We start from the raw sequence: 27,834 nt of genomic DNA, 5'->3' as shown, positions 1-27,834 counted from the left end.
AAAAGAGATCTTTTAAAAAAAGTTAAAAAAATAAAGGTGTGGGAGGAAATGAAGTTTGCAGCCAAGTGGTCAAAAACCTTGGAAACCAGAGTAACAAATTCCAAATTGATTTCTATAGGCCAGGGTTCCCCAAAGTGTAAGTGTACTTCTCAGAATATTTTCTTGGTAGAATTTTAATAGATGTTACAGGACTAAATGGATTCTAGTACCAAATCTAATGCAGGGAGAGGATTCCCACATCAACAGGCAATTCTCAGGATACCAGTTGGGGGTCCTACAATTCAACCCCGCTCTGACAGTATCTACCCAGAGACAGCATCAGAGTCCACAGGTTAGGGGCTCAGTCCTACAAGACGCCCCCACCCCCACTCAGACTCCAGGCACAAGTCCAGGTTGTCACCTATGCTTCTGACCCACTGACTATAAATCAGAGGTTGCCCCAACCGTCTCAGGTTCGAGCACTTTACTAGAGCAGCTCACAGAACTCAGAGAAACATTTTACTTACCAGACCACCAGTTTATTACGAGCGAGAGGACGTAACTCAGGAACAGCCGGACAGAAGAGATGCGTAAGGCAAGTCAGGGGGAAGGGACTTGGAGGGTCCACGTTCTCTCCAGGCACCACTGTCGCAGCACCTCCATGCGATCACCAACCCAGAAGTTCTCCAAGCCCATCTTTTTGATTTTTTTTTTTTAATGGAGGCTTCTTTACGTAGGTGTGATTGATTGCACCATTGGCCATTGGCTCCTCTCTGCTGGATCAGCGGGGTGAGACTCAAGGTTCCAACCCTCCAATCACAGAGCTGCTCCATGGCAACCAGCCCCCATCCTTAAGTGCTTCCAAAAGTTACCTCATTAACATAACAAGAGACACCTTTGAGGCTCTCGCCACTTAAAGTCCTAGGGTTAAGGGAGCTCTCTGCCAGAAATAGGACCAAGACCACGTGCATATTTCTTATTATAAATCACAATATCACAGGACAAAAGAGTCTTGCAATCTCATAGGTCTTAGATATTCTGGATTGGACAGTTTCACAGGTATCTTACCTGCAGGACCTCTTCAGTTGTGAATCTCTGGAGGGAGAAGTTGTAGGCTGCGTTTTACAAAGATTGCAACACAGAACCCTTCTTCTGAGGACTAGTGCCCCAGGTAACAAACTCAGTTTGTAGATTTCAGTCAGTGGGTTGGTGAGTCTGTTCCTGTTGTGATCGCCTCAGTAGCCTGTTGAGAATACACCTTCAAAGGTCTCCTCACAGCTCCTCTGAAGCAGAATTACTGCCCCAGGTGGGTCCAATGTATCATCAAGCTTGGGAATGATTGATTTCCATTGTTGCAGCTGATTTCAAGGGCCAAGGATGATGGGAAGGGACAGGTGGCAGGGAGAAGGAATAATAGGCAAGACCGTAGGGCTTAAATATGGGGGCCGTGAGGGGATCTGGAGTGTCACCTACAAATTGGCACTTGCCATCTACCTGTACAAGGATTAAACCATGTGCTGCTGCAACTGCTGACCTTCCACACCCCGTGAAAGGAGTTCAGGGTGAAGATCAGGAAGGAGGCACTCTGTGTTTGGGGAAAAACTAGCAGAACAGGTCTTCGGCTAGTTAGGTATTTTCAGAAGAAGATTTTATGAGCCCAATTCTTGCATCTCCTCATATCTAGAAAAGCACTAAAATCCTTCATGGTGACATCTGCTCCTCATGACCAGCAGAAACCTTCACAAGACTAGCAGAACCTTCTGCAAAATATATGTACTTGATTACATGTTCTCCCCCTTCACCAAAATCACAAATATACTGACCTTCCCCCCACCCCCCAACTCTTTGGAGCAGTTCCTCAGAGCCATCTGAAATGCTGTCTCCTGGGCTGCAGTCCTCATTTTGCCCCAAATAAAACTTAACTCACAACTCTCACATTGTGATTTTCTTTTCAGTCAAGAGGAGGCAGTGAGGGGACATGGGGGCTGTGAGGGGATGTGGAAACCCTGAGGGGGAAGAGAGGTACACATGGTCAGGAACAGAACAGATTAGAAGGAAAACCTCACTTTACAGTAGAAACAAGCTACACTCGTGGAGGGGCTCTTGATTTACCAAGTATCTTCCAAAATACCAGCCATCTTTCTTGCAGTCCCATGAGGTGGGTAGGAAAATTATCTCCACTCTTTTGGTCTAAGGAAACTGAGACTAAGTGGACAGGCACTTGTTTTTCTTTACAGTCCCATATCCGGCAGCTCTCTTCACTCTGAGGAATTGCGACAGTGACAGGGGGACCATCAGCATCCCAGGCAGCAGCGGCAGGGATACCTGTACCAGCGGCAGGCATCGGGCCAGACCTTGCTCAGGCTCACCTGGCAGCGGTCACTGCCACACGGCCCCTGGAACGTCATTTTCCTGCCCTGTTTCCAAATCCGCTTCCTCAGCCTTCCCTCCATAGCCACCTTTTCTAAGTTAGCCAGAGTAGGTTTTCATGGCTTCTGAAAACCTTGACTTGAATGAGAAAGGTGAAGTGTGGGCGTGAACTTCCATTTCAAAATTCACATCTTCCACTGTGCCGAGCTGGGGTGTTGAAAAGTATGAGTTTGATTTTCGTCTTATGTTAATGTCAGTGATGAATGTCCAAGTGGGGGTTTCCAGTAGGTATTTGGAGATGCAGGAAGAGTGTATGGAACAGAGGTCAAGGTTAGAGATGCAAATTTAGGGATCAGTTTCACTGAAGTCATGGATATGAATGAAATAGCTTGTAACAGGTCAAGTAGTGACAGCAAGCAACTGAAAGCACTCTGGTGATCCAAGGTGAACAGATTCATTCGAAAAGTCCTAAGATGGGCTTTGGAAAGAGAAGCACAGTTTGGTAGAGGAAAATGGAAAGGCAAGACGTTTGAGAAGACTCAGAGGTAGACGCCACCTATGTTTAGAGCAGCAATTTCTTAATATAAAAAGGAAAAGAAACAGTAATACAAAAACAAACCTCACTCAACAGTACATACTGTATGATCCCATTTTATTTTTTTAAATGTGTATGTTTGCATCAGTCTGGAAGGCTCTAAATCAAAGCATTTGCAGTGATTATCTCTGGATGCTACAAGGACAATTTTTTCCCCATTTTCTTAATTTCCACATTAAGCATTCATTGATTTTTTCCAGATACAATTCATAAACCATGAAATTCACCATTTTAGAAGGTACAGTTCAGTGTTTTGAGAATATTCACAAAGTTGTGTGACCATCATTTACTCTTTAATTCCAGAAAATTTTCATCCTTTCAAAAAGAAACCCTGTATCCATTAGCAGTCACTCCCCATTCCTGACCACCCCCTCCCCAAGCCCCAGGCAACCACTAATCTAATTACTTTCCCATCTCTATCGAGCTGTTTATTCTGGATGTTTCCTATAAATGAAATCCTGCAGTATGTAGCCTTTTGTGACTTGTTTCTTTCCATTAGCATCACATTTTCAAGGTTTATCCATGCTGTAGCTTGTGTCCATACTTCACAGTACCTTATTGCCAAATAAAATTCCAAGGCATGGCTGTTTCATCTTTTGTTTATCCATTCATTAGTCGCTAGACACGAGCTGTGTCTCTCTACCTTCCGGCTACAATGAATAATCCTGCAGTGAACATTTATGAACAAGTTTTTGTGCGAATGCTTGTTTTCCATTCTCCTGGTATCTATGTCTAACTTTTGAGGAGCCACCAAAGAGTCTTCCAAAAGGTCTGCATCCCTTTACATCCCCACCAGCAATGTAAGAGTGCTCTGGTGACTCCGCCTTCTCCTTAACACCTGTTACTTTGTTAACATCACGTTTTAGAAAGGATGCAGAGCACATGTGCTAAGGGGGGGCCCAAGACTCCCTTTTTTTCTCCAACAAAAGTAATCCTTTTTGTGATTTTTCCACAGATGAAAGACAAAGCATGCAAGGATTCTTCTCTAATGATAATGATAGAGAAGCTGGCATTTATCGGATTCTTATTTGGCCTCTGGGAGGGTTAATGTCGAACTCTGTGCATATGTTATCCCATTCAATATTTACAGGAAACCCTGAGTTTGAAACCTATTCTAGAGATGAAGACAGTGAGGTTTCGAGGTGAAGTGACTTGAGCATAATGACCCTGACCCAAAGCTGAAATTCTTATCCATCCATTGTGACAGCTAAAAACCCGCCCTTCCTTCTGCTGAGTGTTTCTGGCTGCACACACCATGTGTCATTTCCATATTTTTCCCAGGGGAAAAAAAATCTTTCTCAAGATGATTTTTCACAAGTAAGTCAGGTACAATTTATCATACTCTGAATGCTAACAAATTCTGGAGATGCAAAACCTATAGCACATGTATAAATAATTTGACTCAGCGGTGTAAACATTGATTCAATGCTTTTTAAAAAAATGAACAATCTTGTTTCTCTGAGTTGATGTGATACTTTTTTTCTCCTTCTGGATCTTTTATTGGCTCATTGGTGCCAATAGGAATGGGTTCTAAAACTGATTAGCCTGGAGAAAGACTTTGTAATCAAATAAATCTCAAGTTAGCCATGCTCTCAATTTCCTTTAGAAGTGAGATTTTTTTTTTCCAACTGTGCCTTGTTTCCCAAAGAAAGCGTGGTAGACTTTGTGTTCAAAAACACATTCGCTTCTGTGATTTCCAATGACAGCAGAACAAATTCTGTTTGTAACTGGCCAATATCAGCTCCTGAGATAGACCCGTGGAGAAAGAGGAATGTGAATAAGATCTGAATAAAGCATATTATTAAATCTCAACAAGAATCAATAGAATTTAATGTAGTTTCCCTTGCCTTGCATCAATAAAGCAATGTTGTTAGGAAGGCATTACAATCCTGTTTTCTCTTGTGGGGTTGAAAGCTTGTTTTATCTTGGAGGTGATGGTTGATTTTCCCGAGTCGTCTGTCCTAAGGACTGATTTGTTTGGTTTCATAATACATCATCACTGCATCCAAAACTTAAGGCTCAGAACACCTGGGGAGATAAATAGATGTTATTTGTATTATCTGTGCTTTATAAATACATTTTAACTTGGAAAGATGACATGGCCTAAGTCACCCATTCAGCCGCATTTGGCAGGTTGACGCGCAATTCTAGGCTGAAACTTAATATGCTTAAAATCAGGATAAATCTGGGAAACCGCAGGCTCAACCATTATTTCTCTGCTGATGAAATTGAGACCAGTTGGGTAAAGGGCCGTAATGGGCTGAATTGCCCCGGAATTCATATGTTGAATCCCTAAACCCCCAGTACCACAGAATGTGGCTGTATTTGGAGATAGGGCCTTTAAAGAGGTAATTAATTTAAAGTGACATGATTAGGGTGGGCCCTAATCCCATATGACTGGTGTCCTTATAGGAAGGGGAAATTTGGACACAGACACACACAGAGGGAAGACAGTCACCCACAGGCCAAGGAGAGAGGCCTGGAGCAGACCCTTCCAACACAGCCCTCAGAAGCAGCCAACCCTGCCCACAACTTGATTTCAGATCTCTGGCCGCCAGAATGTGGGACAAGAAATGTCTGTTGTTTAAGCTGCCCGGTCCCCGGGGCTTTGTTACAGCAGCCTAAGCAAACGAATACAGAGGCCTCTACTGCCACTGTGTCGATGGTGAGTCAGAGGTCCCAGGTCTCCTGGCATTCATCTCGGTACCCCAAGATGGTTCCTTTGAGGCTTCCTGGGAGAAATGCAGAAACCACAGACATCCCAGCTGGTTGGCGCTCACGTGCATCGTGTTCATCTCAGATACCTTGGAGGTCAGTCTCCTCTTCGGTCAGGGCATCATCCCCTGGCAAATCTGGATGCGGGATTTGAAATTTGAACCATCTGGTCAACTGGTCTGAGGTTGAGCTGACATCTTACCTTTCTTGCTCCAGTGCTCTTGCTGGAGAAATTTTCTCCAGGGAAATCTTCACTCTTGTCTGGATTCCCAGAAGTTGTACCCACCCATATGGATAGCCCGTGATTCTGTGAAAGAGGCTCCTTTGTTCTTGTCAAGCGTGGGGCTCTTTCCCCTAGGGCAGAGTCCTGCCTCTCCACTGGGGCCCTTTTCCAGAAGAAGGAGGAAGAGACAGCGATGGGGCACCATGCTAAGTGCAGGTACCATCTCACTTAATCTTCACAACCTCCCCAAGGGGAAGCTACCACCGCCTCCATTTGCTAGATGGAGAAACTGAGGCACATATTGGTTAACTGCTCGCCCCAAATTCACACAGCTCACAAGTGTGGGAGACAGATTTGCCTTCTGGTCTGTGACTCAGGCCTGTGCTTCTGCCACCTCAGAATGCCACTGAGAGAGAGGCAACCACATCACCATCCTCCTTACAGGCCCCACATGTCCCAAGATAACCAAGGTGAAAAGGCCCAGTGAGGACCTTGCTGAGCTGGGGCACATGACATTTCATCTCTGGAAGCTTCAGATACCACTGTTCCGTGGCTGACACGTGCTTTCCATGGGGCTCTAAATAGTGCCACTGAAAGAGTGGTCTGCAGCGGGAGGCCCTCGAAGGCTCAGTCACTGCTCCAGAAGGAGATGGAGACAGAAAGTGAGCATACGTGTTCACGCCAATTCAACAGCAATGCTAGGGTGTGGAACCCAACCATAAAAAAGAAATGAGCTTGTATCTCATATAGTAATCTCATTTTTCTCAGCACACATCATACCTCATTGCAAATAAGAAAACTGGTCCTTGGGACTTCTCTGGTGGTTGAGTGGTTAGGGCTCGGTGCTTTCACTGCCATGGTCCTGGGTTCAATCCCTGGCCAGGGAAGTAGGATCTCACAAGCTGAGTGGCATGTCCAAAAAAACTGCTTCCTTACCATGGACACTTTGAGGAGTGCTGCCCAGAGGCCAGCATAACTGACTAGGGAGACATAGAGATGGGGAGGCACTGAGCCCAGGTGTTATGGGTTGAATGTCTGTGTCCTCCCAAAATCCACATGTTGAAGCCCCGACCCCAGATGTGATGGTATATGGAGTGGGGCCTCCAGGTGGAAGTTAGGTTTAGATGAGGTCATGAGGATGAGGCACCCAGGATGGGATTAGTGCCCTTTTAAGAGGAAGAGATGCCCTGTGAGGACACAGCGAGAAGGTGGCCATCTGCAAGCCAGAGGGGGAGGCCTCACCAGGAACCAAGTCTGCTGGCACCTTGACCTCAGACTTCCAGGCTCCAGAACTGTGAGAACTAAATGTGTGCTGTCTAAGTCCCCCCCTCCCCCCCAGTCTGTGGTGTTTTGTTATAGCAGCCCAAACAGACTGAGACCTTGGCTCTGCTACTGACAGCCCAAGGCCCTGTGGCTGAGGCTGAGCCTCCCGCTGTCTGATGCTTCCTCTACTGGCAGCATTTCCTCCCTCAGGTCCTTATCAAAATTGGCACGGGTTCCCATGACATGCCATGACTAAGCCTGTTCCCCAGGACACAGACCTGCCCCTACAAGGTGCTGGGCTTGAAGGCAGGTCCCAGGACACATCACACCCCATCCCCTTCCTACTGCCTGACTTGGCAGCTGTGCCCTGCCCTCGTGCCATCATCCCTCAGGTTTCCATCTCAGGAAGGAAGGGCTGGGACTCACGAACACCTCCCTCCCACAAAGCTGCTCCCACCTCGAGGTGGGACTCCCTTCGGAAACTCTCCTACCCCTTTCTTAGCAACCTTAAAGCTCCCCATAACAATCGTTTCCTCCTTTTCAGTATAAAAGTTCCACTTTTCTGCATTTGTGAGATTAATTTGTTATCATGAATAAGACCATGTTTATATAACGTGACGTTCATGAGACTGATTTTGTTGTCATTTTAGAGAAAGGTCCAGATGCTGTAAAAGTTTATGAACAGCCACCCAGCTCTCCACAGCAAGCAGAAGCCCGCAGCTCCCATCCCTCATTTCTCAGTTATCCTGGGAGAAGTAGGTCAGGGATGAAAGCAGGCCCAGGAGGCTGAGGGGTGTAACAGGACAGCAGGAGACTGGCCCTGCCATTAATGAGGGTGACCTTGGGTAAGTCCGTGACCTGCCCTGCACCTGGCTCCCCATGAGGGTTTGGAGCTCTGTGACCCCATCCTTCTTGATGAGGTCACTTTCTACAGCGACCACCCTGTCCTTTACATAATCAAACAAGAAGCCAAATGGCCTGAAATGAGCCTTCCTTCCTGCTCCCTTCATTCTGCAGGCTGTCCTGTTAATAGGAAAGTAGCCAGAAGGTAAACAGCCAAGAGAAGGAAGAGACCCCTGGATGAACAGCCAGTCCTTAGAGAGAACCTCACCCCTGAGTGCCGGGGGAACGGTGGCTTCAGCCTCCTGGAGCTCCCAGCAAAGTCTGTGCTTGTCTCTGTAGTTGCTGCTGCCCAAGAAGCTGTATCTGGCTTCTCTTTCCTGCCCAACACATCCCCGTGGTTTCCATCAGCCTCAGGCCATGCCCCACCTGGAGGCTCCTTCCCCCTACATCCTGCATGCCCTTCCTCCCATGGCCTGGTTCTCCCACCCCCTCCTTCAACACCTACCTGCCACTTACAGTGGACAAAGCACGTTCATTGAATCCTCGCGATATTGTTGATTTACTAGCTTCTGGACAGAAATCACCAGATCTGGGGAGCTGAGTGTAATTTTTGCCCCCGGGGTCCCCTGTCTACCCAGGGCCACTGCAATCAGGGGCTGCTTGGGGACATCAGATGCTTTATGTACATACAGTACCTCCTGTGAGCCTGGCAAACCCTGTGAGGCCGGGGGTGGGGAGCTCCCTTTTATAAACATGGAACGTGAGGCTCACTTGGATGCCTGGGTACAGATTGGATGCCCTGGGGTGTCCAATGGTCTTAAAAAAAACAAGCACAGGCTGGTCACGTGCTGACTCAGGGCCAACGCAGAGCTGGTAACAGGTGAAGGCGGGCTCAGCCCAGGGTCTGTGTGATGCCAAAGCCCCCTCTCCTCCACCAGACATCCCGCTCTGGCCTCTGCCCTTATCCCTCAGGGGTGTGGCCTCTAGGATGCCCAAGCAGCTAAGGAAGGTGGCAGACACGGAGCCTCTGGGACTCCCAGTGGAGGAGGAGGGTCCAGACCAGGAGAACCAGCTCTCCACCCAGAAGCCACAGAAAGCTTGCCCTCCACCTAGACAGCAGATCAGAGGCAGCTTCTGGGAGCCCAGGGTGGTTCCACCCTGGAAGTGGGGGACAGGGATAGGGTTGGGTTGGGTTGGGACAGCCCAGTAACTAGGGACTAGATACTGGATGGGATTGAGGACACTGACAGGTCGGTCCTGCCCCAAATGCCAGTAGGGCCCCTGAAGAATCACTGAGCCCCTTCAGCCAGCTTCTCCTTTTGCATTTGACTCCTCACTGCTGTCTTGACATTGACCCAGAGGACACCATCCAGCGTTTCTGGGGCCCATGGCCTGCTTTCAGGCTGCTGGAGAAGCAAGGCATTCAGAAACCCGTGACCAGCCCTCCTGTGCTCGGGGCTTTTAATCTCCTTAATTGAAATTGACTGGCCTCTTGGGAAGCAGCTCTGCATTGGCCCTGAGCTTCAGCACGTGATCAACTCCTGCTTCATTCTTTTAAAGACCAATCGACACACCAGGCACCTAATCTTCTCCCCGAATCCTGGGCCCCTTTCCTAACCAGGAGCAAAATCAGAAACAGGCACATTTAACAAAACAGCTCAGGAAATAAAAGCGCCTGATAAAAATAAGGGGAGAATATTCCTGTCCCATTGTGGCTTAGCATTATACAAAAGGCCAGTCAAAACCCCATTACCAAGGAAAGATGTAATCACACGGGGACAGAGCTGCGGCAGAGGGAGCGCACGCTTTCTGCAGCTCACAAGGTAAACAGGTTGGGCTGGAGCATCTCGAGGACCTGGCTGCAGAAAAGATAAAAAGGGAAGAAAAATGAAAGCTCATCTTAAGTTAAAAGAAAACCAAACGTTGAGAGAATGGTTTGAGCGTCCAGATTTGTGTACATCCAGACACATAACAGTCCCTCCCCCGGAAGTGGCTGGAGCTGCTTTACAAACCGGTCCAGCAGGTCATAGCTCTTGGCAAAGCTTCTAATAGGGCCCGTTCCTTACCAGGCTGATCACATATCCCGGAAACATCCCTCTGGGGGCTCTCCTGGGATGAGCCAGTGGGTCATTTCACCAACTGGGCGCTAGGTTTGAAAGGGCTGTGCTGGGGAACTCGGGTCACCTTATGGCTTCCAAGCCCTGGGCTCCGTCCCTGCATTGGCCGCACAGGGTGGTACCAGGACACAAGACGCACCTTGGAGGTAGGCAAACACAGCCCTGAGAAGGCGGGTAATCATTGGGAGCGACAACTCATCCTAAGACCGTCTTGCTGCCTAGTCTTCTAAAGATCAAGTTGGGACTTCCGTGGTGGTGCAGTGGTTAAGAATCCGCCTGCCAGTGCAGGGGACAAGGGTTTGATCCCTGGGCCGGGAAGATCCCACATGCCTGAGAGCAACGAAGCCCACGCGCCACAACTACTGAGCCTACGGTCTACAGCCCGCGAGCCACAACTATTGAGCCCACGTGCTGCAACTACTGAAGCCTGCATGCCTAGAGCCTGTGCTCTGCAACAAAAGAAGCCACGGCAATGAGAAGCCCATGCACCACAATGAAGAGTAGCCCCTGTTCATCACAACTAGAGAAAGCCCGTGCACAGCAATGAAGACACAATACAGCCAATAAATAAATTAATTAATTTAAAAAACCCTTATCTTCCATTAGTTTCCCCCTTGTATTTCCTAGTCACTTCTCCACAATATATTGTCTCTATAAGCCTAAACCTCCTTTCCTTTGTTGAAAATGATGTATAAATCCCCAAATTGTCTACTTCTTTGAGTTTCACTCTTTTCTGTGAACTCCATGCATGTAAAATATTAATCAAATTCATCTTCCTTTTCTTCTGTTATTCTGTCTTTTGTTGGTTAAATTTGCAGGCCCTCTGGTACTGAACATAAGAGGGTGGAGGAAAAGTTTTTCCTCCCCAACAAAGTCCAGAGATTCAGATTTTAAAAGCAGAGATCCAACTTGTTTGCTGCAGAAAACTCCATTTTTAAGTAAATTCAAGTTGAAAGTGGCTCTTAATCTCCACTTTCTCTAGCAGCAGGAACATGACAGAAGGATGAAGCAGAGGGTGAGCTCTGTAAAAACAAGGGTCATATCTGTCTCAGTCACCAGGGAGCTAGTCTCTGAGGGTGCCTCACATATAGCAGTTACTCAGTAAACATTTGTTAAGTGAATAAATCAATGAATGGATGGATGGATTACATCGGATCACATAGGGTTGGAGCAATTGTGTCGTTCAGAAAATAAAATTGTAGCTTTATTGAATACAGGTTCCCATAGAATATACCAAGACAACCTGTTGACAGAGCAAAGCTCCCAGCAGTAAGAGAGGTCACTACCTGGCAGTCTTGACAGTGTCTCTGAGTCAGGCAGGTGAAGTCAGGATAGTCATCTGGTTTGGAAGGTGGGTCTTTCAGTGTGGGGCTCATTGAGATTGTGTAAGTCTCTTGATGTACTAGTTCAGGACTGTGGGCACAGCAAGGTGTGTTAACAGTCATTTGAGGCTATCTTTTGAAAAGCTAAGCAGTTTTAAGTGGATTTGGGGGAAGTTCCTAAGTCAATAAAGTTATTTGCAGCTTTTATCTTCCTGGGCAAGAGTTTCTGCAATGGTTAAACCACATTGGTAAAGACAGTGGAATCAAGTCATGTTGGTGAAGACTGCGTGGTACTAGTCACATTAATGCAGACATAAGCTAGCTCTGTGGACATAGATGCTTTCAGTCCTTGAGCCAATGACCTTAAGCAAACCACTCTCCTTCCGCATTGTGACATACACGGACGGAGAAGTAAAGACCATGTTTGTCCACAGGAGTACAGCAAACCTAAGTGGGCTCTAGGGTAGGTGTGGTGGCTAATTTCTGGTTAAATAGGGGTGACATATGCTAAACTTTCCAAGGGAGAAGTGATTCAAGTATGCCTTAGACTTTGATATCTGACAATAGCCCTGAGAGGCAGGACCAGCAACATAACTTGAAGAGCCCAATGCAAAATGAAAATGCAGGGCCCCTTGTTCAAAAACTAAGAATATCAAATGGTTTGACAGTTCTTCAAAAAGCTAAACATAGAATTACCATATGGGGCGTCCCTGGAGGCACAGTGGTTAAGAATCTGCCTGCCAATGTAGGGGACACAGGTTTGAGCCCTGGTCCAGGAAGATCCCACATGCCGCAGAGCAACTAAGCCTGTGTGCCACAACTACTGAGCCTGCGCTCTAGAGCCCACAAGTCACAACTATTGAGTCCCAGCGCCACAACTACTGAAGCCCAAATGCCTAGAGCCTGTGCTCTGCAACAAGAGAAGCCACCGCAATAAGAAGCCGGTGCACAGCAATGAAGAGTAGCTCCCGCTCGCCGCAACTAGAGAAAGTCCGAGCGCAGCAGTGAAGACCCAATGCAGCCAATAAATAAGAAATAAAAATAAATAAATTAATTTAAAAAAAAGAATTACCATATGAATTCCACTCCTAGGTATATACTAAAAAAAACCCTGAAAACCAGGACTCAAAGACACAATTGTACACCAATGTTCACTGCAGCATTATTCACAATTGCCAAAAGGGAGAAATAACCCATGTCCGTCGACATATGAATGGATACAAAAAATGGGGTATGTACATGTAATGGCATATTATTCATCCATAAAAAGAAAATGAAGCTCTGATGTATGCTACAGCATTGGTGAACCCTGAAAACCCTATGCTAAGAGAAATAATCTTAACATAAAAGGGTAAATATTGTATGATTCCACTTACATGAAATACCCAGAACAGGCAAATTCATAGAGATAGAAAGTACATTAGAGGTTATCAGGGGCTGAAGGGAGAGGGAAAGGGAGGGTTATTGCTTAATGGGTTTAGATTTTTTATTTGGGGTGAGGAAAAAAGTTTTGGAAATAGATAGTGGTGATAGCTGTAGTATATTGTGAAAGTAATTAATATCACTCAATAGTATACTTTAAAATGACAAATTTTATGATGTGTGTGTGTTCTATTTCTAACTATGGTAAAACACTGTTACATATATTTTGCTACAAAAGAAGAGTTATTAGAAAAGAAAACTGAAGGATTTCAAAATGGCGGCAGTAGAGCATTGACCACGTGCAAGGCCTTTCTGAGCAGAAGCCAGCTCTGTGCAGAGAACAGAGAGCTTCAGATGTAGGTGGCATGCAACACTCTGGAGACCAAGTGCTACATCTGGGTCACTGAGGACCTACTGAAAGCATCCAGGCTCTAGAAACTTCTCATGCTCAAATAAAGGTGGTAAAAATCACAAGCTCTGGGCTTCCCTGGAAGCGCAGTGGTTAAGAATCCATCTGCCAATGCAGGGGACGTGGGTTCGAGCCCTGGGCCAGGAAGATCCCACATGCCTCGGAGCAACTAAGCCCATGCACCACAACTACTGAGCCCATGTGCCACAACTACTGAAGCCTGTGTGCCTATAGCCCATGCTCTGCAACGAGAGAAGCCACTGCAAGGAGAAACCTGCACACCACAATGAAGAGTAGCCCCCGCTCTCTGCAACTAAAGAAAGCCCTCACACAGTAGCAAAGACCCAAGGCAACCAATAAATAAATAAATAAATTTTTTAAAAATAATAAAAAAAGTTTTTTAAAAATCACAAGCCCTCACCTTCCCCCTGCCACCTGTGCCCTCCCTGGCCTCCTAAACATCACGTCCAGATCCAGAGCTCAGGAGATTTGCCAATATCAGTCCTGGAGGTGATAATTTTTATGGGATGTTTTTCCTCCTCCTTCTGACATCAATTATGTTACTTTAACCATGTGATACTTTTCATAAGGCAGATGTGTGCAGCCAAGGGTGTAGAAGGAGTAGTAATCTAGCTGGGTCACTTGACGGCTAATTAGGTGACCAGCCACCGCCCCCACTTCCTCACCTGGCATTGACTGAGCACACTCCCTCCATTCCTTCTGTTTTTCCTTCCATGTAAACTATCTTCCTCGCTTCTCTGGGCTTCCTCTCACACTGAAGCCACTAGGTGGGACCTATCGGAGTCCCCCGGTGGGGGCTCTAGAGGAATAAAGATGAAGGATGAGAGGATGGCAGAGTGTGGCCAAGAAGGAATTCCAGCTTCGTCATCCAATTCAGTCAGAGTCTACAGATAACATATATTAGGTACCAACGAGAAGTGGGAGGGTAATAAAAAGGCAAGCCAGGCATGGCCCTGCTGCAGGAAACCTAATGAAAGACTACCTGCCACCTTTGCCTCGCATACCTGAGATGATCAGCCCTTGATCTGGGGTTTACTGAGCAGAGAGGATGCCCTTCTTGTGAGCCAAACCAAACACAGGTGCCTACGCGGTGAGCTTTCTGAGCCCTGAGGCCACCTCTGGCTGTTCCTGCTCATTGGTGGCCTCGAGCTGTCCCACCTCTGAGCATTCACTCAATAGGATGTGGGGTCTCTGCTTGTTGGCCTAGGACAGACCCCAAACAAGACACTGCACAGTAAAATCATGTGTAGTTCTCTGGCTTTGACCCTGCCTGCCATTGTAGGATTCCCCAGCCACCCCAAAAGCCTCTGTCATCACTTCTGGGACATCCCCTGGGGGTGTCTCATGGGCACACGTGTCCTTTCCCGACCACGTGGCACACACTGCCTTCCCCAAGTCTAACTGTGGTTCCCTACTAGGCTATGCACTAAGCTTCTCAAGACCTGAAGGTCCCAGGAAGGTGCCTCCCCCCATTCCTGTCTGCTGCTGCTCAGGGGTCTACAGTCAGGCTGAGGCTTCTCCTCAAGGCCCTGGACATCAAGACACACCAGCTGCTGATGCCTGTTCTCCCTAAAGAAGAGAGAAGCCTGAATCACACACCCCACCCTCCCCACGTCGGGCCACTGTGTAGGTTCCTCAGCACTCCTAATGCTGTGAGACGCGTTCGGGAGGATGATGTATGGCCCTGCCATGCTGAAGCTTGCCCTTCAGCAAGAATATACAACGGGAAAAAGACAGTCTCTTCAGCAACTGGTGTTGGGAAAGCTGGACAGCTGCATGTAAATCAATAAAGTTAGAACACTCCCTCACACCATGCACAAAAATGAACTCAAAATGGCTTAAAGACTTCAATATAAGACAGGATACCATAAAACTCTTAGAAGAGAACAAAGGCAAAACATTATCTGACACAAATCATACCAATGTTTTCTTAGGTCACTCTCTCCCAAGGCCATAGAAATAAAAACAAAAATAAACAAATGGGACCTAATCAAACTTATAAGCTTGCACAGCAAAGAAAACCATAAACAAAACAAAAAGATAATCCACAGAATGGGAGAAAATATTTACAAATGGTGCAACCAACAAGGGCTTAATTTCTAAAATATATAAACAGTTCATACAACTCAACAACGAAAAAACAAATAACCCAATACACAAATGGGCAGAAGACCTAAATAGACATTTCTCCAAAGAAGACATACACATGGGCAATAGACACATGAAAAGATGCTCAACATTGCTAATTATTAGAGAAATACAGATCAAAACTATAATGAGGAACCACCTCACAATGGTCAGAATGGCCATCATTTAAAAATCTACAAACAACAAATGCTGGAGAGGATGTGGAGAAAAGGGAACCCTCCTACACTGTTGGTGGGAATGTAAATTGGTGCAGCCACTATGGAGAACAGCATGGAGGTTCCTCAAAAAACTAAAAATAGAGTTGCCACATGATCCAGCAATCCCACTCCTGGGCATACATCCAGACAAAACTGTAATTCAAAAAGATACATGCACCCCTATGTTCACAGCAGCACTATTCACAGCAGCCAAGACATGGAAACAACCTAAATGTCCATTGACAGAGGAATGGATAAAGAAGGTGTGGTACATATATACAATGGAGTACTACTCAGCCATAAAAAAGAATGGAATAATGCCATTTGCAGCAACATGGATGCCACTGGAGATTATCATACTAAGTGAAGTAAGTCAGAAAGAGAAAGACAAATACCATATGATATCACTTACATGTGGAATCTTAAAATATGACACAAACGAATTTATCTGCAAAACAGAAACAGACCCACAGACATAGGTTGCCAAGAGGGTAGGGGAGTGGGGGAGGGATGGAGTGGGAGTTTGGGATTAGCAGGTGCAAACTATTATACATAGAATGGAAAAACAACAAGGTCCTACTGTAGAGCGCAGGGAACTATACTCAATATTCTGTGATAAAACATAATGGAAAAGAATATGAGAGACTTCCCTGGTGGTCCAGTGGTAAAGAATCTGCCTTCTAATGCAAGGGACATGGGTTCGATCCCTCGTCAGAGAACTAAGATCCCACGTGCCATGGGACAACTAAGCCCGTGCACCACAACTACTGAGCTCGCATGCCTCAGCTAGAGAAGAGAAAACCTGCTTGCCACAACTTGAGAGAAGCCCGCACGCTGCAACGATAGATCCCACATGCCTCAATTAAGACCTGACACAACCTAAATAAATAAGTAAATAAATAAATACTTTAAAAAAAAAAGAATATGAAAACTAATGTATATATGAAGGTGAGTCAAAAATTATCCACACTCTGGTTATATTAAAACTTCTGTAAATTCTACAGCCAGGGGGCGAATAATTTTTGACTCACCCTCGTATGTTTAACTGAATCACTTTGGTGTAGAGCAGAAATTAACACAACATTGTAAATCAACAATACTTCAATAAAATAAATTTTTTATAAAAGATTGTCCTTCAGCATTGGTGCTAGGCCTGGGATCTGCCTTGCCAGCCCTCCAGGCAAGCCCAGATGAGTTCTGAATCCTGGAGATTTAAGTTTGGTTGGCAATTTCCAACGTACTAGAAGTGTAAGGTCTAGGTGTGTCACAGCAGAGAAATATCCACACATTTTAAGTTCTCCTCTCCTCCTCCTCTTAGGGCATGTTTTAGCACCTTTGTCAGGGATTTAGTCAAACCACTCTTCTTTCAATCATGTGCTGAACAGATCTGCTTTTTCTACTGTCTTTTAATCAAAAGACACTACCTTTAGAAAATGTACTGGAGTATCTCCCTCTATGGAGGGGGTCCTCCAAGGCTATGCTCTGCTTTCATAACCCCACCCCTCCATCAGTCACAGGAGGCTTCCTTTGCAAAAAATGTACCCTTGCCAGGCTCTGAAGGGTAAAGTCATCTTTTTGACCGTGAAAGGACACATGTGCTGTAAACACCCACACTCGTTACATCTTCCTAGGCTAGTCTTTTGTCTGGTACAGAAAGATGGTCTGGAAGTCAGAGTCTGAAGACCTGGACTTGACTCCTGGCCCAGCTTTCTATTATATAAGCAGGCATACGTTCCCTAATCCCTGAGCCATCTGGGAAGAATATGGAACATGAGACTCAAATTAAGAATATGTGTTAAGATGTAAATGCTTTGCAAACCATCAATCAAAGTGCATGGGAGAAACTGGGTCCCTTTGACTGGCCTGGTTGGACTCCTGAGTCTGGGCATTTCTGGAGAACACACTCAGGAGAGGTAATCGCAGGCTTTCTGATCATATTCCTTAAGAAGCTTCCCAGAATGTCACCTTCCTTGGGCAGGTTGGGGTTAGGAGAAGATGTTGGGAGACTCTCCCTGACGAAAGAGCTTTTAATCAGTGGGGGAGTGTGAAGGAGGGAGCTATATGTAGGGATGAAGAGGATGGGGTTGTGGGGAGACCCCTACTGAGTAATTTGATTAGAACAGCCCAGTGCCTACTGGGGGTAGAGAGGTGAACAAGTGGGGTACTCAGCCAAGTTCAAGACAAACTTCTCAGGCTGGTAAACTTGAACCTACTTTAGGGAGACTGGAATTCTAGGGAGAGAATTCAGTGGAAACATTTGTTTTTTAATACAGAATCTTTCCACTTAAGTGGAGAGTAAATACCAAAGAAGAAACACAGGTCACTCTGTGGAAACTGACCCATCAGCCTGCTCCGGAGTAGGAAGCGGGGGTCTCAGAACAGAAAGACTTGTCACTTAGTACCTTGTCACAGGAACCTTAGCCTCTGTCAACAGAGCTATTATCAATGGGAAGACCAGCTGGGAGACACCTGGGTTCCCTGGTAACACCACAGGCAGGGAGGACTGCCCTAAGGGAGCAAAGGAGGAAGGGACAACCCAGAGGGGAAGGAGGATGAAGGAGGAGCCTGAGGAATGAGCCGTAGTAGGCCAGCCCCTGAGAGAGAACACAGCCTTCTAAAAACCAAGACGGCCCCGTCTCTACATGTTTCTGCAAAGTCCCACTATTGAGCTCTTCCCAAATTGATTCCTTCAAAAACTCATGGAATCCTGACCGTCCACAGAAATGTCCACCAACCCTGCCATCAGATCAGGCTGCCATCAGAATAGGTACATCAGACTCAAACCTGAAGCACAGATCCCCTCTTCCCCCAAAACACACCTAGGAGGAAAAGTCACATGCACCATCCCTTGATTCACATAAATGTCAGCCCAGCATGCAGAGCAAACAAACCCTGGGCTGAGTCAGAGGAAGGCAAAACCAAGGGAGCCCAGCTGTATGAACAGCCTGTTCACCAAAGTTTAAGATGCCATGGACCAGCTCTCACAGCCTCTCTGTTACTATAAGAGTATTGTCATGGCCTTGAGCCCCTACAGGGCTCTGCATGCTATACAGGCCATAAAATTAAGCCTTGGGATTATAATCTAACCCATACCTAAGAGGGGTACAAAGACCAGAAAAGCTACAGAGCTGTTCTTAGAATATTGGGTGATCAACAGCTTTCAACGTCTAGAATTTAACTGCTTGGAATATGTCCCCAGCTCCCTGCATTTCTGATCTCTGGGTAAACAACACCTTCTGCCTTTTCACTCTCCCAGCCCTTCCACCAGTTTTATGACTCAATTCCCTGTATTAAATCCCTCTCTGTTTGAAATACCCAAAATGATTTCTGGTTTTAACGACTGAACACTTACTGATGAATATTTCTTCAATTTTTTTCTCTTTTGGACATTTGTATACAGGCAGGCCTCATTTTATTGTGCTTCACAGATAGTGTGTTTTTTACAAGTTGAAGGTTTTGTGGCAACCCTGTGTCAAGCACATCTATCAGTGCATTTTCCCAAAAGCATCTGCTCACTTTGTGTCTCTGAGTCACATGTTGGTGATTCTTGAAATATTTCAATCTTTTTCATCATTATTACACTTGTTATGGTGATCTGTGATCCGTGATCTCTGATGTTACTACTACGGTTTGCTGAAGGCTCAGCTGATGGTTAGTAATTTTTAGCAAGAAAGTATTTTTTCCTTAAAGTATGTACGATGTTTTTTTAGACATAATGCGATTGCATACTGAATAGACTATAGTATAGTGTAAACATAACTTTGATATGCACTGGGAAACAAAAAAATTTGTGCAACTCAATTTATTATGACATTCACTTTATTGCGGTGAGCCGGAACCAAACTTTCAGTATCTCTGAAATAAACTTGTAAATACCCAACTTTTCATGTTTGGTGCTGTCCTTTGTCCTCATTTGGCTGAATTCTTTGACAAGATCTTTCTGTTCTTAATTTTTTTCAGTTGCCGATGTTTCTTCCCACCACTCTCTCAACACTGGCAAACTTTGCTGCTCACCCCTAACTGGGCTCCTCTGCTTTTAGATCACTGTCACATTAAATTGCAAAACAAACTTAAAGCACTGGGCAGAGCCAATCCCTTCCTCTGGGGACCCCTGGGGGCGGCACTAAACCTTTGCGCCCACTGGGTCATGAACAAGAGAGGTCTGCCACAGCAGGGCCCTGCCCCTGTGGATGGGAGCTATGCATAACTAATGAAGAGGAAAATTGGGAGCCTGATCGTCTCAACATGTTTCTAATAATCTCCTCATCTCCCAATCTTCATTGCCCTGTATATCTTCCTTCCTTCCAAGATGAGTACTCCAAATCCACTTCAGCCCACTCACATTTTCAAGTCTATATTTTCTCTTCCTTTCCTCCCCATCTTATGGCACTTGGTTTCGGAGAGGTTTACCGCAGCCTCTCAGTCACCCTGTGCACACTTTAAAATACCACTTGCCTTGGTCTCTGGTTGTGGATCCTAAGATGTCAATAGATATCCAGCAACCCGGGAGATTTAAGAGTAGGCGCTGCTATACTTAACATAGGTAACCAGGGCTTCCCTGGTAGCACAGTGGTTAAGAATCCACCTGCCAAGGCAGGGGACATGGGTTCGATCCCTGGTCCAGGAAGATCCCACATGCTGCGGAGCAACTAAGCCTGTGCACCATAACTACTGAGCCTGCGCTCTAGAGCTTTCAAGCCACAACTAATGATGAGCCCACACTTCGCAACTACTGAAACCCGCATGTCTAGAGCCCGTGCTCTGCAACAAGAGAAGCCACCACAACGAGAAGCCCGGACACCGCAGCGAAGAGTAGCCCCCGCTCTCCTCAACTACAGAAAGCCTGTGTGCAGCAAAGAAGACCCAACACAGCCAATAAGATAAATAAATTTATTTAAAAAATAATAAAATAGATAACCAACAAGGACCTACTGTATAGCACAGGGAACTCTGCTCAATATTCTGTAACAACCTAATTGGGAAAAGAATTTGAAAAAGAATAGATACAGGTATATGTATAACTGAATCACATTGTTGTACACCTGAAACTAACACAATGCTGTTAATCAACTGTACTCCAATATAAAATAAAAGTTTATAAAAAAGAGTAGGTACTGCAAATACCACATGGATAGGTACTGGATCTCTGTTTCAAATACTAAGTCATGATGCTTCCATGATGCTTGGAAGGGTTTATTACTTATCCAAAGTCACAGACACTGTAGGAGGCAGAGCCAGGATCTGAACTCAGATCTTTCTGATGCCCCAGCTCCAGCTGGGCCTACCATTCAGAAGCAGAGTCTCTAATAGTGACAAGGGAGTTCAGAAAGCCTACCCAGAGGTGGAGATAAATGCCAAACACCTGCAGTGAGCCAAGAAAAAATAAACAAAGCACTGGATTTTAAATTTCAGCCAAATTCTGTCCCTCCTCTGTCAACACAAGGTACCTCTTGGGTGAACATTCCTTTTGGATGTTTCTCAGCAATTCTAAAAGCATCCTCATGACAACTTCCAGTTCAGATGTGTCTTCCAGAGCTCATTTCTCCTGAATCACACAGGTACATGGAATACAGTTACATGAACAAAGACAGAAGTGTGACAGGGAAGGGAATGTGAGGAGAGCCTGGAAGTAGGGAGACAATTGGTCTCACCTTCATACACCTGTTTCACTAGCTACAGTAAGCATGTATTAGTTCATAATTTGAAAAGCATCAAATAAGAAAAGTTAAGAGCTTATGGCAAAGACAATACTAAATGTTCATCAGACCCCATTTTATTATCTTCTTCCTGCACAGACAAGAAGACATCATTTCCCAGCCTCCCTTGCATGTAGGTTGGGCTTATGTAATTGGATCTGACCAAAAAGATGTGGGCAGAAGCAATGTATCCCAATTCCAGACCTGGCCATAAAACCCCTGATGTCATCATCCACACTCTTCCTTTTCTGTGGCAAACTTCTGAGGCTGCATGATTATTAGATGACACCATGACAAGACAGATGCAGCCCAGATCCCTGAATCAATTACTGAAGGAGAGCCACCAAGAAGAGCCCCTTGACCTACATCAGATGACCTATTGTATTAAGCCACTGAAGATATGAGGTTTCTTTGTTACTGCAGCACAGCCCTACTGACCCTGACTAATACGGTGCTCATATGGGCTGGGGATTTCCAGTGTCCCACAGAAGTCCTGACAGAGCTTCCTGGATATTTCCCTCATGGAAATAACCTTTCAGTTTTTTTGTTAACTGGATTTTTTCAGATTCTAGGTTTGTAAAAGGACATATTTCTGAGTATAGTTCCTTTCCCTTCTTCTACTTCTGAATCACCTTCTCATTCTCATTTTGTTCTGGTGGGCTTCTTTCAAAAGGAAATAAATCAGAGAGGCAGTAGTATACACACTTTACCTTCTCATTTAAACAAGACCTGAAAAGGGAGGAAATCTTACAAACAGTTTTATTCAGGGACCATTCTGAATTTTACTACCCTAATATTTACTCATTGTTACAGTAAAACCTTGGATAAACCAACAGGGACGGAGTTGTTCTAGACAGACATTTGTTTCACAGAACTGGAATTTAGACATTTAGGCGATAAAATGCTGTTGACTTTTAAATGTTCTGCGGAAAATATTTATGAAGCATATTCAATGAAGGAAGGTGACACAGTCTACCTTTTCTAGATTACTCAGGACTCACTCAGGTTCCTTGAACGCGCCATGCCCCCACATGGGGTTGGTGCATGCTGTAATCTCTGCTTAGAACGGTTCTTCCCTGTCTTTGCCTATTTAAAGCCTCCGCATCCTTTGGCTGTCAGCTCCAAGACCATTTTCCTCAGGCACAACTATATCAATTTTCTAAAACGCATCGAACTATCCACTTAAAATGGGTGAATTTTGTGGTATGTAAACTGTACTTCAATAAAGCTATGAAAAACAAAACACATTATGAAGGTGGTGAAGCATACCAACTCTCCCCCCCACCCCTTAAATGTAGCTGCTTTACAGTATGGAAAGGGGGAGGGAAAGACCTTCACCATGGAGAAACATGATGAAAACTATGTCAACCAGGTGGTCAAGATCAACATCAACAGTGATGTCATGCAGACAGGACTTACTGTTGGTATGATGTGATGGAAATGGTACTTTATCTCTGTGGTCTTCCTCCCAGAAAACAAAACTCCAGTCTAATTAAGAGGAAAACTCCAGTAGAAGTGCATCCTACAATATACTTAACTAGTCATCCTCAAAACTGTCAAGGTCATCAAAAATGATAAAAATCTAAGACACTGGCATAGCCAAGGGGAGCCTAAGGAGACATGATGATTACAATGTGAGATCCTGGAACAGAAAAAGAACATCTGGTACAAACTAAGGAAATCTGAAAAAAGTATGGACTTTCGTTCATGTATAAATATTGGCTCATTACTGGTGACAAATGTGTTGTAGTAATGAAAGACGTCCATCACAGGAGAAAATGGGTTTGGGATAGATGGGAACTCTCTGAACTATACTCAATACCTCTCTGTAAATCTAAAACTGCTGTAAAAAATAAAGTTGATTTAATTCACATTTTCGAAAAATTTCCCCAGTTCCTCAAACCAGATCAAGTCCCTCTTGCTATATGTTCATGTAGCAATCTTGACTGTTGACTAAATGAATTAATGAACCTATCACCATATGCAATTATGTTTGTGTGTTTTGCTCAGTGTATCCTTGGTACAAGGTTAGGCATTTAGTAATAGACATAGAGCAAGTGCAATGTCAGAGAATGTAAGTTTCATGACAACAGAATTGTGTCTGTTGTGTTCTCTACTCTATCCTCATCACCCAGAGGTGCCTGGCACATGGAGACACTCAGCAACGTCTCCTCCCCAGGTTGAGCCAAGGAATCCTTTCCCCGGTGGTTCTTTTGAGTTTGGGATAAAGACATTTTGGCTCAATCTGCCTGGCTTCTTCAATAAAGCCAAGGGAGGTATGGATGGCAATAATATTTCTCACCGGATGAACAGAGAGGCACAGGGGTCTGGGCTGTAACAAGAGAGGAGAATGCAGCCAACACTCAGAGTGAAGGAAGGAAAAGAGACTGAGCGAGAGGCCCCTGGGATTACCTCCAGGGCTGTCCTCTCTAGTTCCAGGCAATTCCCGGGATCCTCCGTGTCCTGGGAGACCCTCCTGCCGTGTGAAGTTCAATGACCTTGACCATGAGATCCTGTTGCTTAGTTCAACTTCACCGATACTTTGTGTCATGTTTGACTAGCCTGTGTTTCTGTTATGAAAGATGTTGAATCAAATTAACACGAGAGGGACTTCCCTGGTGGTCCACTGGGTAAGACTCCACCCTCCCAATGCAGGGGGCCCAGGTTCGATCCCTGGTCAGGGAACTAGATCCTGCATGCATGATGCAACTGAGAGCCTGAATGCCACAACTAAGAAGCCTGCATGCCGCAACTAAGAGTTCACATGCTGCCACTAAAAAAAAAAAAAAAAAGATCCCGCATGCCCCAACAAAAGATCCCGTGTGCTGCCACTAACACCCGTCATGGCCTAAATGAATAATAAATAAAATAAATATTTTTTTAAAAATTAATGTGAGAAATATCACCTATGCTATGACGAAGAGAAGGAAAAAACACAATAGAGCAGAAGTGGGGACCAGAAAGGGAAAGTAGAGGCTAGAAAAAGGAAAGAAGAGAAAAAACTGGAAAAAAATGAAAATGGCCTGACAAGTACACAGAAACAAGCAGGGTTTCAAAGTGTTGTGAATTCACAAGGGCTTAATTTCCAAAATATACAAACAGCTCATACAACTCAATAACAAAAAACCAAACAATCCAATGGGAAAGTGGGCAGAGACCTAAATAGACATTTCTCCAAAGGAGACACACAGATGGCCAAGAGGCACATGAAAAGATGCTCAACGCAAATCAAAACTACAGTGAGGTATCACTTCACACAGGTCAGAATGGCCATCATTTAAAAATAATAAAAGCTGGAGAGAGTGTGGAGAAAAGTGAGCCCTCCTACACAGTTGGTGGGAATGTAAATTGGTGCAGCTACTATAGAGAACAGTATGGAGGTGCCTTAAAAAACTAAAAATAGAGTTGCCATGTGATCCAGCAATCCCACTCCTGGGCATCTATCCAGACAAAACTCTAATTCAAAAAGATACGTGCAGCCCAACGTTCATAGCAGCACTATTTTACAATAGCCAAGACATGGAAACATCCTAAATGTCCATCAACAGATGAATGGATAAAGATGTGGCACATATATACAATGGAATATGACTCAGCCATTAAAAAGAATGAAATAATGCCATTTGCAGCGACATGGATGCAACTGGAGATTATCATACTAAGTGAAGTAAGTCAGAAAGAGATAGACCTGGAGATTATCATACTAAGTGAAGTAAGTCAGAGAAAGCAAATATCATATGATATCACTTACATGTGGAATCTAAAATATGACACAAATGAACTTATTTACAAAACAATTACAGACTCACAGACATAGAAAACAAACTTATGGTTACCAAAGGAAAAAGGGGGGTGGAGGATAAATTAGGAGTTTGGGATTAGCAAATATGCACTACTATATATAAAAAAAGGTAAACAAGAAGATCCTACTGTATAGCACAGGGAACTACATTCGATATCCTGTGATAAACCATAATGGAAAAGGATATGAAAAAGAATTTATATATATATATACATATATATATATATAAAACTGAATTACTTTGCTGTACACCTGAAACTAACACAACACTGTAAATCAACTATGCTTCAATTAAAAAAAATAAATAACAAAGTGTTGTGAATTCGTTCGTTCATCAAAGATGTACTAGGCACCTACTATGTGCCAGCTTCCATCCCAGGCGTCAGGAACACAGCACGCAACAAAATGATGCCCATCACCGCCCTCAAGGAGCCTGCATCCTGGTGGGGGCTGGAGGCTGGGACAGAAAGTAAACAAATCATTACACAAAAGAGATACCAGAGACTGGCGAGTGTTTAGACAGCAATTTAAAACAGAGAGTGTGAGTGAGAGACTGCTTTCTACAGTATTGGTTGCTCAGGGAAAGTGACATTTAAGTGTCTCTCTAAAGGACAAGAAGATGCTACAAGCGTGAAGGCGGTGGAGGGTGTTGGGGGGGCAACGATCCAGCTGGAGGGAGAACCAGTGCTCTAAGGCTCCAGGGAAGGTTCTGAGGAATAGGGAGGGGGTGGCTCCTGGGGAACATCTGGTAATGTTTGGGGACATTCTGTCCTCACAAGGTGGTGAGGGGGCAGTGCCACTGGCATCTAGGGGTTAGAGGTCAGGGATGCTGATGAACTGCTGCAGTGCAGGGGACAAACCCCCACGTAAAGGATTATCCAAAATGTCAGTGGCGGGACGTCCCTGGTGGCGCAGTGGTTAAGTATCCACCTGCCAATGCAGGGGACACAGGTTTGAGCCCTGGGCCAGGAGGATCCCATATGCCGTGGAACAACTAAGCCCGTGCACCACAACTACTGAGCCTGTGCTCTAGAGCCCAAGAGCCACAACTACTGAGCCCACGTGCCTAGAGCCTGTGCTCGGCAACAAGAGAAGCCACCGCAATGAGAAGCCCGCACACTGCAACGAAGAGTAGCCCCTGCTCACCACAGCTAGAGAAAGCCTGTGCGCAGCAACAAAGACCCAATGCAGTCAAAAAAATAAATAACAAAATGTCAGTAGTGCTGGTTGGAGAAACCCTGCCCTGAGGCCATTACAAGCTTGGCATCTTCACGGTGTAGAAAGCAGAACGTCACGCCCTGCGAAGAAAGGACAGGGCTATGAAATCACCTGCCTTTGTGTGCCTTAGCGAGGTGCTTACCTCTTACTCGAAGTGTGGCGAGGAGCCCACGAATGTTTTAAAACTGGGCAGTAAACACGGACTCATTTATTTTTGGAAACAATTACTCTGGCTCTTGTGTGGAATGTGGGGGGAGGGGGCACGTGTGAGTGAAAGAGACCAGGTGGGTGGTTTTTCACAGTAGAGACAAGTGATGGCGGCTTGGATGCTCCTAATGGCAGGAGAGAATAGAGAAGTAAAGAGCTGAGATCGATTTTAGAGGTGGAACTCATAGGTCTTGCTGACGAAGCGAATTTGGAGGGGGAGGAAAAAAGAGGAACCAAGGAGTCATTGAATGATTCATAGTCAGATTTATGGGGGTGTGATCAGTGCCAATAACCATCCCCACCCCAGGCTGGCAGGGGCCTCGGTGGAGGCTCTCGGCCCCCCAGGATGCTGGGCACATCCCAGCACGGAGGCTGCAGCCTTCCAGGGGTGGCTGGTCCACTGAGGGTTGAGGCGCAGACCTGTAAGAAGGGGGAGCTGGCCTCCCTGCTCCTGCCCACCTTCAGGTAGCACCAGGTCTGGCATATCATGTAGCTGGTCCTGCTTAAAGATTTCCATTTTGAGCAACCAGATTTTTAATTAGTGTCATTTACCAGAATGGGGAAGAGTAGGGTGGAGTAAGAGGTGCAGTCTGGGACTCGTTTAATCTCGAGATGCCTGTGAGACATCTAATTGACAAGGTCAAGTAGGCAATCGTGTACATCAAGTGGGCAATTGTGTACATCTAGCTACGACGCAGGAAAGGTATGAAGTTATAGATATAAAGCTGGAATTCATCAGCCTGTAGATAGTGGTTAACACCAAGAGAATGATGGTGCAGCTATTTAGTAACCATGCAGTAGCATGGTTACTGAAACAATTAAACATGGAACTCCCACAGAATCCAGCCATTCCACTTCTGGGTATGTACCCAAAAGAACTGAAAGCGGGGACCTGAAGAGACATTTGTACACCTGTGTTCATAGCAACACTACTCACAGTAGCTGAAACGTGGAAACAATTCATACGTCCATTTACAGATGAATGAATAAACACAACATGGTGTAGACATACAAGTGATGTTATTCAGCCTTAAAAAGGAAGGAAGTTCTGACACAAGCTACATGGAGGAACCCTGAGGTCCGTCTGCTCAGTGTAAGCAGCTAGTCACAAAAGAACAATAGTGTATGATTCCACTTATATGAGGAACCTGGAATAGTCAAATTCATAGAATGGTGGGTACCAGGGCCTGGGAGCAGAGGAAGATGGGGCCTTATTGCTTAATGGGTATAGTGTTTCAGTTTTGCAAGGTGAATAAGTTCTGGAGGTGGAGTGTGGTAATGGTTGCA

General features: G+C 45.3%; 1 protein-coding gene and 1 long non-coding RNA gene across 7 annotated transcripts in view; one reads left to right on the top strand and one right to left on the bottom strand.

The window, feature by feature from the left end:
- The window catches only part of BEND7 (BEN domain containing 7), a 92,847-nt gene extending 88,538 nt beyond the window's left edge, over positions 1 to 4,309 (top strand). For all 5 annotated transcript variants that reach the window (XM_057731615.1, XM_057731612.1, XM_057731611.1 and 2 more), the window contains one exon: positions 3,900 to 4,309. In XM_057731615.1, coding sequence (XP_057587598.1) covers positions 3,900 to 4,090 — 191 coding nt within the window. In that variant the 3' untranslated portion in view covers positions 4,091 to 4,309. The remainder of the gene's footprint in view (positions 1 to 3,899) is intronic.
- A 487-nt stretch (positions 4,310 to 4,796) lies between these two features.
- The window catches only part of LOC130851389 (uncharacterized), a 69,521-nt gene continuing 46,483 nt past the window's right edge, over positions 4,797 to 27,834 (bottom strand). For both annotated transcript variants that reach the window (XR_009053187.1, XR_009053188.1), the window contains 2 exons: positions 9,742 to 9,847; positions 4,797 to 4,972 (listed from right to left, as the gene is read on the bottom strand). This is a non-coding gene — a long non-coding RNA (uncharacterized LOC130851389). The remainder of the gene's footprint in view (positions 4,973 to 9,741; positions 9,848 to 27,834) is intronic.

Source organism: Hippopotamus amphibius, chromosome 4, assembly GCF_030028045.1.
Source record: "Hippopotamus amphibius kiboko isolate mHipAmp2 chromosome 4, mHipAmp2.hap2, whole genome shotgun sequence".
NCBI lineage: Eukaryota > Metazoa > Chordata > Mammalia > Artiodactyla > Hippopotamidae > Hippopotamus > Hippopotamus amphibius.
Note: the sequence above shows the minus strand (reverse complement) of the source record. Positions and strands in the feature narration are given on the sequence as shown.